At 50.1% G+C, this 15,499-nt stretch overlaps 1 protein-coding gene across 8 annotated transcripts; it reads left to right on the top strand.

The window, feature by feature from the left end:
- The first annotated feature begins 269 nt into the window (after window positions 1-269).
- Window positions 270-14,540, top strand: MTG2 (mitochondrial ribosome associated GTPase 2). 8 transcript variants are annotated; one of them, XM_080925056.1, is made up of 11 exons: window positions 277-292; window positions 2,292-2,511; window positions 3,193-3,306; window positions 3,939-4,082; window positions 7,613-7,890; window positions 8,363-8,570; window positions 10,941-11,088; window positions 12,032-12,147; window positions 12,738-12,956; window positions 13,138-13,276; window positions 14,078-14,540. In XM_080925056.1, the coding sequence occupies exons 6-11, from the start codon at window positions 8,367-8,369 to the stop codon at window positions 14,470-14,472; spliced, it is 1,221 nt and encodes a 406-aa protein (XP_080781182.1). In that variant the 5' UTR covers window positions 277-292; window positions 2,292-2,511; window positions 3,193-3,306; window positions 3,939-4,082; window positions 7,613-7,890; window positions 8,363-8,366; the 3' UTR covers window positions 14,473-14,540. The 8 variants fall into 8 exon arrangements, with proteins under 8 accessions (XP_080781180.1, XP_080781182.1, XP_080781178.1 ...); XM_080925052.1 differs by lacking the exon at window positions 3,939-4,082; XM_080925053.1 differs by lacking the exon at window positions 3,939-4,082 and having other exon boundaries at window positions 2,292-2,472.
- Window positions 14,541-15,499: the final 959 nt, after the last annotated feature.

The raw sequence follows: 15,499 nt of genomic DNA on the forward strand, positions 1-15,499 counted from the left end.
CCTGGAACTCACAGTGATCCCCCTGCCTCTGTTTCCCAAGCCCGGAATTAAAACCGTGCGACCCCGCACCTGACTTTTTCCTGGTTTGTGAGACGGGATCACTGTGTGTCTAAGGCTGGGCTGGAATTCACGGCGATCCTTCTGCTCAGCTTCCACGGTGCCCGGATTGTAGACTTTAGCTTCAGAGCTGTAGGGAACCGGAGCTTGGAGGTGGCGCTGCGCCTTCCGGTTTGCTGGTGCAGTGCGCATGCGCGACCAGAGCCCGCCCCCGGAAGCAGTCGGGCGAGCGGAGGTGGGAGCTGCGGGTAGCCGGTGGGTGCGGGTGGCGTTGTTCGGGTGTGCGTTTTGCGGCGGCGGGTGGCGGGTGGGATGGCTGGGCGGTATCTCTGTGTGTCTTAGCTCTGATGAGAAGGGCCCGTCCGGCCTGAGCGCCAGAAACTTGGTTTCTGAAGGACTCGTTCTTGTCTTAGCTTGAGCGTGTGGCGCATGCCTGTAATCTCAGCAGGTGGATTTCTAGGAGTTCGAGGCCCGCCTAGGCTACATAGTGAGACCATGAACAGAAAACGATGGCAGAAACTTACCCTTGCCCGGCTCTTTTGGAAAGCCTTTATGGATGCACTCCTCGGGTGTGCAGGCGCCTCAGCGTGCCGCCTAACTGTGGGCAATTGACTTATCCCGAGTCCTTGCCTCTGCGGCTTTGTAGAGGCATTCTTTTTTTTTAAGGTGAGGTAAAGAAGCATTCTGCACACTAAGGGTCGGTAGAGATGCGGCTGGGGTGAGAGCAAATGGCCTTGCTCCTACTCAGGAGCCTAAAGAACCAGGCCGGAACAGTTTCGGAACTGTCGGAGGTTTCCCTGACTGCGTGTCAACCAGTCCGGGGACCTGGGGTGCTGTGTCGGGGGTAGCTGTCCCTCCAGTCTGTCCCACAAGGCCCCACAGGGCAGGCACCAGACAGCAGCGTTATTGAATTCGTGACATGCTCTCCCTGGCTGGCCTGGAACTCAGATGCCTGTCTGGCTTCCAGAGTGCGTCTGCCATCACACACAGCAGGAACACTTTTTTTTCCCTTTTCCTGTGAATGACATGTAATTAAGAAGGAACCATGTAATGTGATTTGTCAGGTTACAAAGTGGTACTCCAATTGCTAAATGTTTTCCACACGAAGAAGTACATCACAAGCATATGTAATGAAGTGTGGTGTGTGTACATAGCAGGAACAGTAATGCCCCTCCCCATTTGTGGGATTTAATATCCTGTAGCAAAACGAAAAGGAAGTGCTTAGAATTAAGCTAGTTAACTGTAAAGACCATGAATCAGTGGTGCTGAGCCTATAAAAGTATAAAACACTGAAGGAATGAAAACATTTCCTCCAGAATGCTTTTTTTCTTCTTCTCCTTTTTTAGACAGGTTTCCATACACCCTGCTCCCTAGCTGGCCTTGAACTCACTATGTAGTACAGGATGACCTTGAATATCTGATCTTCCTACTTCCACAGCCTGAGCGCTACTCCTAAGTGGTGGCATGCCTGGCTTGTGTGGTTCCAGGGGTCAACCTCAGGGCTTTGTGCGTTCTCCTCGGGCAAGCATTCTACCATCGGTCCACACCCACAGTGCTTTCTCTCTCTTTTTTTTTAAATTAATTTTTATGTAAATGAAGTACACTGTAGCTGTCTTTGACACACCAGAAGAGGGCATCAGGTCCCATTACAGATGGTTGTGAGCCACCATGTGGCTGCTGGGGTTTGAACTCGGGACCTCTGGTAAAGCAGTCAATGCTCTTAACCACTGAGCCATCTCTCCAGCCTGCTTTCTTCTTCAATGGGGACATCATGGCCCATGTTTCCAGTACCAGCTACAGTCAGTTTGGTCAGTACACTGTGAAACCAAGATGGACGGCAGCCGGGAGCTCAGCATCCTGTATAGCAACAGTGACCCTCACACAGCAGCACCGTGAAGTACCCGTGCATGAAAGCCTTTCTCTACAGTCCCTAAAGCATCTGACTGTCAGGCTCCAGGCCCCAGCTCTCTTCACTGGCCCAGCAAGAGCACTGTTAGGAAAAGGTCATGCTCTCTAGGGTTTCCTCTGCAGTGTGCTGTGGGTAGACCTGTGTCGGCAGTATCCTGATCTGTGTTTCCTGGAACAGCCCTGTGTGGCCTGTAGCACTGAAGCTAGGTACTTAGGCTTATTTACTCCTGTGAGTGTGCCGATGCACGCACACACATGTGCATATGTGTAAGAGGACATTCGGTGTCCCACAGAATAAGATCCTGTCTCAAAAAATACTTTGACAGGGGAGTCGGTGAACGGAAAGGTGGATTTCTGAGGGCAGGGTTCTCCGGAGTGCTGGCCCCTCCGCCTCCCCAGATGTGGATCTGACTGCATGTGGGGCTCACACCTGCAGTCTCAGCCCTCCCTGAGGTGGAAGCAGGAGGATCAAGGCCAACCTCAAGGGAAGGAGAACTGAGCTTCCAGGTGCCCCGGGTTACATGATAACCAATGTCAAATCGATCGGTAAAGGCATTGGGTTGGCTGTGGGTTGGGGTGGGGTGAAGGTGCTTACCTTTAAGGCTGGTGACCCAAGTTTGATCCTTGGGACTCTTTGAGTCTGGTTTCTCCCACCTCAGCCTCCCTGTAGTGTGTGTGGGTTGCAGGCCATGAGTGCTGGAGTCCCAGCTCAAGCCCCTGTGCTTGCACGGAAGCACTCTTGCCTCCCGAGCCATCTCGGCAGCCGAGTTTTATTTAACTTTAACTTTACCAGTCCCGGGTAGCTCTGGACACTGGACGGGACAGTGCAGAGATAGCATTAGGAAGACAGCGAGAGAGAACAGCAACGGGAAAGGTTCCGTTGCTCCCTCGCAGGGAGCCACCCCACTCAAAGACTGGACACCCAAACTGAAAGTGGGGAAAGGAGAGGGCCGCAACAGCGTACACCTTTGGTCACAGCACTTAAGAGAGGCAGAGGCAAACTGTTCTCTATGAATCCAGGCCTGCCAAGGTTGTATGGTGAGACCTTGTCCCAAAACCACCCACACCACTCCCCCCCAAAATCACAGGAAGCACAGAAAGAAGGAAACGTGCCAAAGCAGGCCCAATTCTGCGTCAAGACTCCAGGTGGCTTTGCAGCTGTTCCTAACCTTTCAGTTTGATTTCGCCGGTGTCGGTGGGCTGATGGTGACAGCCTGTGCCTTACAGGTCCAGCTGCCGGTGAGCCAGCAGGTGCCGCAGCAGAGCCAGAGAGAGTGCTTTTCCCTTGACCCACCACGTTCCCAAGACTCTCTTCCCTTCATGCAGTAGCTCAAGTCCTCGGTGAGTTATGTTCCAGTTCTTTGTCATATGGGAATAATAAAAGCATTTGCTTTGTGAAACCTTTATATAGAAAGACTGGGTTAATCGAGCCTTATTTTAACAGGAACAGAATTCTTCGAGTAGCACACTAGGCTGGAGCATTTGCTACTGGTTGCTTGGTTCAGTTTGACTGGTTGAGCTGTTTGTTTTTAGACTTATTTATTTTATATATGTAAGTACACTGTCGTCTTCAGATACACCAGAAGAGGGCATCAGATCCCGCTACAGATGGTTGTGAGCCACCATGTGGTTGCTGGAATTGAACTCAGCACATCTGAAAGAGCAGTCAGTGCTCTTAACTGCTGAGCCATTTCTCCAGCCCTGGTTGATTGGTTATTGAGGCAGGGTCTCATGTATCTCGGACTGGCCTCACACTGTGTAGCTGAGGCTGGTCTTTAACTTGCTGAGGTTAAATATGCATGCCAGCAGGCCTGGCTGCCTTGTATATCTAGATAAAGTCTCCCTCTGTAGCTGGGAGCCTGGACATCATAATAGCTTGGACTGACGTCCATGTCAAGGGAATCCTACTCCCCTGAGCTCTGCTGTAGGGGAGACATAAGCTCCCATATATGGTTATTATTAATTTGTTACAGGGTGGTCTGGAGAGGTGACTTGGTGGATAGAAACACGTGTTACTCTTACAGAGGACCAGAGTCAGTTCCCCAAACAGGCAGAGGTTCGCTGCAGTCCATAACGCCAGTTCCAGGGGATCTCATGCCCTCTTCTGACCTCCACAGGTATTGGGTGCTCGTGTTGTGTACTTACATACCTGTGGGCAGAACACTCATAAAATAAATGAGAAATATGTATTTTTAATTTGTGCTTAAATGCTTTTCATATGTGGCACTGGATAAAGAAGATTGCTTTCGTTTTTGTTATTTTTGTTTTGTTTTGTTTTTCTCTATGTAACCCTGGCTGTCATGGAACTTCATCTGTAGACTAGGCTGGCCTCAAACTTATAGTCATCTGCCTCTGTCTCCTCAGTTCTGAGACTACTAAAGGTGTTCACTACCATACCTGGCAAAGGGGTTGCTTTCTTAACTTTAATTTCTTATTGATTGCTGCTGGTGTACATGTGGTAGTTTGATCTGCTTGGCCCAGGGAGTGACATTGTTAGGAAAAAGTTGAAAGAAGTGTGTTATTGTGGGAGTGGGCCTTCAGATCAAGGTGCAGATCTCAGCTCCTCCAGCACCATGCCTTACTGGATGTTGCCATTCTCCTGCCTTGATAACAGACTGAACCTCTGTACCTGTAAGCCAGCCCCAATTAAATGTCATCCTTGTAAGAGTTGTCTTGGTCATGGTGTCTGCTCACATCAGTAAAACCCTAAGACAATATAATAATATGTGATACTCTAAATGATTTTCCTGGGGTTTTCTATGCATTCAGTCTTCTCTTAACTTCTCCTCTTTCTTAAGATTTTTTAAAAATGTATGTCTGTCTGTCTGCCTGTGGGTGTGTGCTCAGAGAGCAGATTTCTGTGGAGCCCAATACAAGGTGTTAGAGTTCCTACAAATGGTTAGGCTGTCTGGTGTGTGTGTTGGGACCTGAGTTTGGGTCATCTGCAAGAGCAGTCTACATTGTAATCACTGGGCTGTCTCTAGCCCACAGCCTCTTCTGTTTTACCGCCTTAGCGTCCAAGAGCACATGGCTTACATGAGTGGACGTGGGCATCCCTGCCTTGCCTCAGTCTCAGGAACCACTCATGCTTTCTCTTATAAAGTGTGCCATCAACCTCAGCCCAGCACTTGTCCTGTACCCGGTGTGACATTCCTTCCCCACCCTGTTTGCTGAGGCATTAGTTTCCCTACTGGGTATCAAGAAGATGCCAGCCATGTTCCCTAGCATGCTGGCCAGGACCCACCTGCAGAGGTGGCCTTGTGCTCTCTCAACAGACCCTGCTAGGTACTAGCCTGGAGTCCTCAGAGCAGCATGTTGTTCTGAGGGGTACTAACCTCTAACTTTGCTTTGTGTGAAAGCTAGGCTTTGGTTTGGGGGCTACACTGAACTCATAAAGTGGATTGAATAGTAATCTAATAAATGTAAGTTTGGGTTTATTTTTTGATAGCACTTTCCAGGAACTTAACCACCAATGCTGAAATTTGGAAATATTTTTTCCTAGAAAATGTGATTTCTTGAGATGTAGTACTATTTGTCCTTGTGTTTGTTTGAATATTTAAATATATGCCCATGTGGTGGTTGCCAGGCAGGAGCAGCCCATGGCTTCAGTCACAGCACTGAAGAGGCAGAAGCAGGCAAATCGAGTTCGAGCCTGGTCTACAGAGTGAGCTCTAGGACTGACAAGGTTACACAGAGAAACCCTATCTCAAAACAACAATTTAAAAAGGAAAGGAAAGCTATGTCCACTTGCCACACTGCTGAGCAAGTCTCAGGTGTAAAGTGTACAGGAATTCCTTTGCACTTGTCTGTAAATTTAGTCACTCCAAAGTAATGTGCTTTAAAAAGATTGCTTTCATACTTAGGACTAGGGTTACATCTCTGTGGTAGGGCATTTTATAATTTATTCATGTATATGTGCTTTGTCTGCATATACACCTGCATGCATCAGATTACATGTGGTTGCTGGGACTTGAACTCAGGACCTCTGGAAGAACAGCCGGTGCTCTTAACCATGAGCCATCTCTCCAGAGCCACTGAGCCATCTCTCCAGGAACTAGTAGAAATTAAAACAAAAACAAAAAAAACTTTGAAAGGGCTCAGTGGTTAAAAGTGTGGCTGCTCTTACAGAAGATTAGGGTTCTATTCCCAGGACCCATCTGGAAGCTCACAACTGTAAGTTCAGTTCTTTTTTTTTTTTTTTTTTTTTTAAACTTTATTTTAGAAAACAAAGATAAAAGAAAAAAAATTTAAACATTTTTGCATAAATGTATACAAATACAATTGTGTCAGTGCTTGACTTTTTTTTCTTTTTTTTAAGGTTTGATAGTCTGCATTGAGGTCTTACTAGTTACAATGAGCTGTAAGTTCAGTTCTAAGGGATTCGATGCCCACTTTCATATCCACAGACACATGTACACACATGCAAAGACACAAAACACTCATATTCATAAAATAAAGTAATAAAGTATTCAAAATTGAAAAAAGAACTTACGGTTAGCAGGAGGAGAGTATCCCCGTGAAGCGGTGACATGGGGCTAGGCTGGTTACTGGACACTGTTAGGAGAAAAGAAGCCACCAAGACAGAGCATTTGAGCTACACTAGACTACCAAACTAAATGTCTGTGTCTTAGTTAGGGTTTCTATTGCTATGAAGAGACATGACCATGGCAACTCTTATAAAGGAAAGCATTTACTTTTTAAATTTATTTATTATATATAAGTAAGTCACTGTATCAGTCTTCAGACACACCACAGGAGAGCATCAGATCTCATTACAGATGGCTGTGAGCCACCATGTGGTTGCTGGGATTTGAACTTGGGACCTCTGGAAGAACAGTCAGTCCTCTTAACCACTGGGCCATCTCTCCAGCCCAAAGGAAAGCATTTAATTGGGGCTGCTCATCGACCATTATCGTCATGGTGGGAAGCACAGTGGCAGACAGACATGGTGCTAGAGAGGAAGCTGAGAGTTCTACATATGGATCTGCAGGAGCAGAGTGAGTGACTTAGCCACTGGGCCTGACTTGAGCATCTGAAACCTCAAAACCTACCCAGCCCCAGCAACACATTTCCTCCAACACAGCCACACCTCCAATAGTGCCACTCCCTATGAGCCTACGCGCCTGTTTTCATTCAAACCATCACAGTATGTGAACACCTGGGGACATCAGTGTCACACAGCATCTAAATGTGGGTCTCATAGTTCCTGGAGGTGAGGCTATCTGCAGGGCTGTGCCAAAGGAGGGCATGGCTGGGGCCGCGGGGGCGGGGGGCACAGAAAGGTGCTGAGACCCATAGCACAAACCCAGAGGGCCCAAAACTGGACTTCTGCTGGTCACACCAGGAACAACTGGAGACTCAGACTGAGTACTGCCAAGACCTTGTGCACTGACCGAGGAAGACGTGTGCATAGAATAAAGAACTGGTGGTGTGTGGAGGAGCGGGATCTAGGGTGCCTCCCTAGACCCCTGTGGAGAGGGCAGGCAGGCAGCGAGGCCTTGCCCAGGAGTGCCCCTCCCTGTGGAGTACAGTATGGCGCAGCCTACCATGTGTGCTTAGCAGCTCAGCTCTCCCCTGGCCTCAGGGTTTTGTGTGTGGACCATCATGGAAGCACACCTTTACATCCTAGCCGTTTTTCCTGCTGCAGGCTGTGTGGTGGACATCCAAGCTTCAGTGCTGTCTGGCCTTTGTGGAGGCAGGTCCCCATCCTGAAGCTGCAGGAGGGCACGTCACCTCATTAGAGCACAAGCCACTGAGGCCCAGAGGCCCCATCATTCTCATCTCTCAGGAAATTGGAAGGATGGGAGCTGCGTGAGGAACAGAGGACCAAGCCCACAGACACTGCTCATTGTGTTCACAGCAGGACAGACACCACGGTGCACCCGTGCACACTGGCCTGGCCTAGCCCAGCCTTTCCACCTTCAGGTGAGGACACTGAGCAGCTGTTGCGAAGGTGACCTGTGTCGGGGTGTGTGGGCTGTTATTCAGTGTTCTCCTGTTCCAGTCTAATGGCTTTCAGCTACCCAAGAGCACACCCTTTAGCAACAATTTAGTAAATGGCTGTTTTCACTTTGAAGAAATTCTGACTTGAGGTCTAGATTTCCTTTTTAATAATCTCACCAAGCGGGTACTTCATATTCTCCTGGGAGATTCACTCACCCTTGCAAAGACTTAATTATCTAAACCTGTGTGTCCAGACCCTGACCTGACCTTAGTACACATAGGCAGGCAGACACAGAAGCCCAAGTACTGTAGGGTCCAACAGGTCACTGCCGTTCAGCTTGTTTTCTCTGACATCATTCTGGATTCTGCCATGTGCCAGACTCTGCTCTAGCTCTAGTCTGAAGTTCAAGTTTAACCCAAGGGCCTTACTGGATCCTTCTGACTTTTTTGTTAGAGCTATGGTACCTACCAGACTTGTCTTGGCAAGGACTTGCCCTGTGTTTGAGGGTGTTTTGAAATGGGCTCCATCCACATGGGCTGTCCTCAAGCCCAGCCAGCTTCTTCCTCTGCAAGCATCATGCAGATTGCTCTCTGTGGGCATCATAAACCACGCTAAGCACCGGGAGCCTTCTGGGAAGAAGCTACTGTCAGAGAAGAAACTGGTAAGTCACTGCCTAGGGAGGATACCTTTGAGTCTGCCCCACCCCCACCCAACTGTGTGCATGTGTTTACTCATGGAAGCCAAGGTAAAGGGCAGGGTCCCTTGGAGTTACAGACACCTGAAGTAGGTACTGTGATCCTAGCTTGGGTTCCCTGGAATTGCAACAAGAACTCTTACCTGCTCGGATGTCTCTCTAGCACCAGCCTTTGCATTCTGTATCTTGCCTTGGCTTGCCGTGGTGCAGTACTGAGGGCTGCATGGAGCTCTTGAAGAGGGGACTGTGTGCCAAAGGCTTGCTGCTTGCCGGCCAACAAAGCCCAGGCCCAGTCAAGGCCAGGTGGGACTAGGGCCTGATTTGATAGATTGATTTGGAGCATTGGGAATGGAACCCAGGGCTTTTGCCTGAGTGCTAACGTGTTCTAAGAGCTGCCTTACAACCTTGTTTTACTGTTTGGAGACAGACTGTGCCATCCAGGTGCCTTTAAATCACTATGGAGCTGAAGATGACCTTAATTCCTTATCCTCCTGTCTCCACCTCCTTAGTGTGCAGGTGCCTGTGTGTGTATACAGGTGCCTGTGTGTGTGCAGGTGCCTGTGTGTGCAGGTGCCTGTGTGTGTATACAGGTGCCTGTGTGTGTGTGTGCAGGTGCCTGTGTGTATATATACAGTTGCCTGTGTGTGTGCAGGTACCTGTGTGTACAGGTGCTTGTGTGTGTGCAGATGCCTGTGTGTGTGCAGGTGCCTGTGTGTGCAGGTGCTTGTGTGTGTGCAGGTGCCTGTGTGTGTGCAGGTGCCTGTGTAAATGTGTGTGTGAAGGCCAAAAGACAATCTCAGTCATCCTCCGAGCACTGTCTACTTCTTTAGTGGCTGCCTCAACTGCTCTTTATCTGGGCTCTGGGGACCAAACACATGTGGCCATTACAGGAAGTTTTTCCTCTGTTTGCAAGAACCTTTCATGACCTTGTTTCATTTTGTTTTACTTTGCTTTGCTTCACTTTGTTTTTCAAGACAGGGTTTCTCTGTGTAGCTTTGGCTGTCCTGGAACTCAGAAATCCTCCTGCCTCTGCCCCCAGAGTGCTGGGAATAAAAGTGTGTGCTGCCACCACCACAGGCTCCTTTGACCTTTGACCTTTGACTCAAGAACTCAAGAGACATTAGGACTCCCCTCATGTCCACCTTGGTGGAAGAGCTTCAGTTGAGCAGCTGAGAAAAGGCCATGTTTCTCAGGGAGAAGAACTTTGGCAGCCTGACTAAGGAGCAGAGCAGAGAGGCTTCCTCAGGGCTGTCCCCCCTGGCAGTTCATGCTTCTGCGGGATCCTTCCTGATGCTATCCGACCTTGCTTTCTCCTGTAAGGTGGATTCTGGTTTGTTGGTTCAGTGCAGACTTGCATTCCTGTCAAAGTAGCAGCTCGTGTTTTTCTTCAGGGTGCAGCTGAGGATATTTGTTCTGGAGACTTTTTGTTTATTTTTGTGGTATGAGGCATCAAATCTAGGACCTTACACGTGATGACTCAACGCTGTACTGCTGAGCTCTACCCCGGGCTGGACACCTTTTTGTTTTCTTAAAAACAGTTGAGTCCTGGGGGCTGGCATGATGCCTCAGTGGTTAGGAGCACGTGTTATTCTTGCAGAGGACTTGTTGACCCCAGCACCCGAAGAGGAGCTCACAACTACCTGTAGTCCCAGTTCCAGGAGAGCTGGGACTAGAGTTACAGATGTTTGTAAGCCATGTGGGTGCTAAGGACAGAACCCAAGTCCTCTGCAGCAATAGCAAGAACTCTTAACTGCTGAGCCATCTTTCCAGCCCAGTGCTAATTCCTTTTCTTTCACTGTGTTCTGCACTAAGGGCCTAAAGAAAGCCCTCCTGAGAAGGGCTGTGCCTGCCTTTCACGCATAGGCCCTCACTCGGTGGCGTGGCGTACGGCAAGCTCTGCATAGCTAGAGCTCAGGCGTCCTCCCAGGACCCACCTTCCCCACCAGCTTCCACCAGTGCAGACGGAGCTGCTGTGTGAGCAATACAGCTCTGTTTGAAAGAAGCCAGGACACTTTGTTCAGGGAACATTTCCTAAACAAGCTGTGCTCTCTAGAATTGCTGAGTTCCCTTTTGAAGTGTGCGCACCATGCCAGCCGCCGCTGTGTCTGCAGTGGCTCCCCGTCAGTCCTTGGGTGTGGGTGACCCGTAAGAGCTGGGTCTTAGCTGTGGCCTTTGGGGAGCTCTGCAGTCACGTTAGCTTGGCTAACTTCTGGTGTTGGTGGAGAGGCATGTATCAAGTAGATGCTAATGTGGATGAGTGTTTTGCTCGCATGTGTTTTGTCTCCTGGAGGGGCTGCAGGGGTACTAACATCCTCTGGTGCCTTTTACTTTCTGTAGAAAAGGCATTTCGTGGATCACCGGAGAGTGCTGGTCCGTGGAGGAAGTGGGGGCTCTGGCATGAGCTGCTTCCATAGTGAGCCCCGCAAGGAGTTCGGAGGCCCTGATGGTGGGGATGGAGGAAATGGTGGACACATCATCCTGAGAGGCATGTCCCCTGGGAGCAGCTGGGGGGAGGTCTCACTGTCTTACCTGGCCATGCGTCTGCACTCAGACTTACTGTCTTTTTATGAATTGTGCGTGTGCTCAGCACCAGTGTACCAAGGCAAAAGACTTTGGATGTCATTTTTGTTTTTTAATCTCAGAAACAGGTTGTTTCCCATCAGAAACCTCATGGCAGCCCATGTCACAGGGTCAGAAAGTGCAGCAGAAGCCTTGGCTGTACTGAGCACATGCTTGACATGAATATTCAGTGAGCTGGGTGCACCTTGACAGCATAGTGAAGCTAGCTGGTCACTTTATGTGCCTGAGTGTCTGTCTGTGTAGGTACCACATGTGTGCCCTGCAGAGGCCGTCAGATCCCAGCAAGTAGAACTGCAGACAGTTGTGAGCGGCATTAGGTGCTGGGAATCAGCCTGCATCCTCTGCACGAGCAGCCCTGTTTCTATCCAGTAGCCCATCTCTTTAGCTCCCTAGGGGATTTTTTTGTTTTTAATTGATGATAGTCATATGGTGATGCCTATCTGTTATATCAGGCCAGCCAGGGCTACAGGACTAACGTAGTGAAAGCCTGTCTCAAAAAGGAAAGAAAAGAAAAGAAGAAGAAGAAGAAGAAGAAAGAAAGCCCATGGCATTAGTGGTGGTGGTAGTGGCATGTGCCTTTAATCCCAGCACTCAGGAGAGGCAGCAGAGGCAAGTGGATCTCTGTGAGTTCGAGGACAGCCAGGGCTAAACAGAGAAGCTCTGTCTCAGTGAAGGAAAAAAGGTCATATTCTATTTCGGTTAGGATAATGAAGAATGTGGGCGGCCAGCCGTACACCCAAGCCAGGGGAGGGGGAGGGGACAGAGGTAAGGCCACTGTTCTCTCTGCTCAGCAGCTTCGTCACCTGAGTCTCAAAACAAAGGAACATGAGATTTTCCTCTCGCTCTAGTTGACCAGCAAGTCAAGTCCTTGTCCTCAGTCTTGTCCCAGTATCAGGGTTTCAGTGGAGAAGATGGTGGCAGTAAAAACTGCTCTGGACGAGGTGGTACCACCCTCTACATCCAGGTAAGCTGAGGCACTGGAGTGGGCACAGTTCCCTTGGGTCCTAGTCACTGAGTCCATGGTTGACTAAATGCCCGGCTAGGAACAAAAGCAGACAGTGGTGTGTTTTAGGAGTCACATCCCCACACAGACGCCTCTGCACTGGTGTGGCGCCATGTTGCTTCTGACCCAAGGAAGTCTAAAGAAATGGCCCTCAAGAGGGAGCCAGGAACACACCTTCCCATGTCTAGGTGGGGACAGCGCACCCACCCAGGGTTCCACACTCCCGTGCTGGCTCCCTGCTGGTTGGTTGTTTCTGTAGAAACACTTCAGAAAACCCATATGCAGATAGGTCTCTGCTGCTGTGTGACCCAGACTGTCCTTGAACTTGTAATCCCCACCTCAGCTGCCTGAGTGCTAGAAGGCAGGTCTTACCATGACACAGTGTGGAGCAACTGACCAGCCTCACAAAATCTCTTCAGGCAGAGACATTTTGTTTGTTCTGGTGGCTGAAGAGAACAGTTACCAGTGCCTACCCCTCCTTCCTGGCTGGTTATAGAACAGAACTTGATGATGGTGGTGGGGATGGTGATGGTGATTGAGGTGCTTTTCAGGTCCCTGTGGGTACCTTGGTGAAAGAAGGAGATGAGGTTGTGGCTGACCTCTCTAACCTGGGAGACGAGTACGTGGCTGCTCTCGGGGGTGCAGGAGGAAAAGGCAATCGTTTCTTCCTGGCCAATGACAACCGTGCCCCTGTAACTTGCACCCCTGGACAACCGGGTCAGGAGCGAGTCCTCTACTTGGAACTCAAGACAATGGCTCACGCTGGCATGGTACGCCCCTGACTGTGCCACACCCTGAGGTAGAGGGTTCCTGAGGGTGGGCACACTGCTACCCTGGAGAGAATGGTGGCTTTCATTGATTCCCCCTGCCTGGTGCTCTGTCTGTGCCAGCTGCTGGTGGCATGGACAGTGTCCTCCTTGAGATGACAGGACACTTTGACTTTATTTCTAGGTTGGCTTCCCGAATGCCGGGAAATCCTCTCTCCTCCGAGCCATTTCAAATGCAAAACCTGCTGTAGCTTCCTATCCATTCACCACCTTGAACCCTCACGTGGGAATTGTTCACTATGAAGGCCACCAACAGGTAGCAGGTAGAGCCTCCAAAACCCTGCCAGAGGATGGGTTTAAATGGGCCAGTGATTCAGGAGAGCAATTATGTAACCCCTGAGTTTCGCTTCCCACTTAAAAAATGAGACATTGTTTTCCCTGATTGAAACAATTTTAATGAGTCTGTTCTCTGTCAAAGTCAACCCCTCCCCTCCCAGCCAAGAAATCTGATCCCTTCTGTTGGGAATTGTAATCTGGAGTTGGAAGCCTAAGGAGAGGCCTGCCTCTTGCCTTCCTCATTCTCTCCTGTGGAACTGGGCGGTATCAGTCATGCAGACAGCATGTGGTTTAAAAAGCCTTTCCTGTACCATTTTAAGAGGAAAACTTTTTTCCAGAAGATAATGTACCCATTAAAAATAGCAAGCCTGCTGGTAAGGTTATTTGTACAGTACTTTATATCTGCAAAGTGCACGGTAGTGATTTGTATCCATAATCAAATTATCCATAGAATGCAGGGAGCCATCTCCCTTTTTTGAACCATGTTTGAAGCCTGGGAGACAGGAATGTGTTAAATCTTCCTCATTAGATTAATCCACCATGCCTGTCACCCAAATATTTCAGAGCATTTTGCAGACCTGAGAGTGGAGGTGCCTCAGTGTCACTTGGCCTGCTGAGTCACCTGGGGGCGGATGAGTGGCTTTGATTCCCAGTGTTCCTTGAAAGTTGTAGAACATGAGATCTGGGCAGAAAGGGTCTCCCTGAGGGGAGTCACCTTACTCCAGGGTTGAGACCGCACTGGGAGGCCAAGAACAGGATGCCGACTGACTAACTCTTACCTCTTACAGTGGCAGACATCCCAGGCATCATCCGAGGCGCACACCAGAACAAGGGCCTGGGCCTCAGCTTCCTCAGGCACATCGAGCGTTGTCGCTTCTTCCTGTTTGTGGTAGATCTTTCCTTGCCTGAGCCATGGACTCAGGTTGACGATTTAAAATATGAACTAGAGAAGTATGAAGAAGGCCTGTCGGAGCGGTCCCACGTGATTGTTGCAAATAAGATCGATCTCCCTCAGGCCAGAGCCCACCTGCCTCAGCTCCAGGCCCACCTCGGACAGGAGGTCATAGGCCTGTCAGCGCTGACTGGGGAGAACCTGGAGCAGCTGCTTCTACACCTGAAGGTGCTGCATGATGCCCACATAGAGGCCGAGCTGGAGCAGGGTCGCCAGCCTCTCAGGTGGTAGTGGGCACGGGGCCATCGTTGGACAGGGGTGGGCCCGAAGTCACAGGAAGCAAAAGCAACCTTTTTGTAAATTACAAGCCGCTTTGAGCTCCTGAGACTAAGTACTTGCTAATAGATGAATGTGTCAGTGTCTTTGTTTTCCCACCTATTTGGGGCACCCTCCTAAAGTGCCCCCTGCCCTCTGGCCCAGGGTGATGGAGTATTCTGTGCCACCTGGTACCTGAATTGCTCCCTGTGCTCCGTGTGCCTGTCACCCTTGCTGACTGGTTTGCTGGGGTTGACTCATTTGTGCTAATTAACACCTCGTTAGTCGGAGGACAGGGCTGCTGGCTGAAGGTAGCAAACGCTGCTGCCAGGCGGCCTGGGCAAACGCAGCTGAGCAGCAGAGCCATGGCTGGGTTTCTCACGCATGGCAGGATTTGTGGCCGAGTGACCCTCAGTTTGCAGAGCTGCAGGGCCCTGCACCAGCCTCGGTGCAGCTGTCTGCTGTACCCGCGTGTCAGAGAACAGGGTGCAGTGGCCACACTTTGTTCTCCAGTGCCGGCTGACTGAGAACACTGAGGGCCAGCTCCTTCCCTGTTACTCCCAGAACACGGAGCTCTGTGGGGGCCGAACACCAAGGCAGCCTCGAGCTTCACGACTGAATGCACCCAATATCCGACCAGGCACGCAGCCTCTGGCTGTGCCTCAAGGATGTGCCAGCCGGTTGTCAACCAAAGGAGATGTGAACCTTAAATTCTGGCAGTGTTTCAGCTCAGCAGGATGTATGGAAGAGTGGTCAGAGACCTGTCCCTAGAGGCAGACACTGCCACCACTCTGCCCTGCCCTGGCCAAAGGCTCAGCTCACCACACCCTACCTAGACCTATGAGTCGGTACCAGCCTTTTTTGCCAGGTGGGACCACTTAGCTCCTCCAGACACTGCCCTATGGAAAGTGACCCCAGGTAGTATAGACTGGGGCCATATGTCCCAGAGTATCCCCAGGGAAGTCGATGCCTTAGTGTGGCCCTTTGGGCCCTCCAAAGTACA

This window comes from Micromys minutus, assembly GCF_963924665.1.
Source record: "Micromys minutus genome assembly, chromosome: 11".
NCBI classification, from domain to species: domain Eukaryota; kingdom Metazoa; phylum Chordata; class Mammalia; order Rodentia; family Muridae; genus Micromys; species Micromys minutus.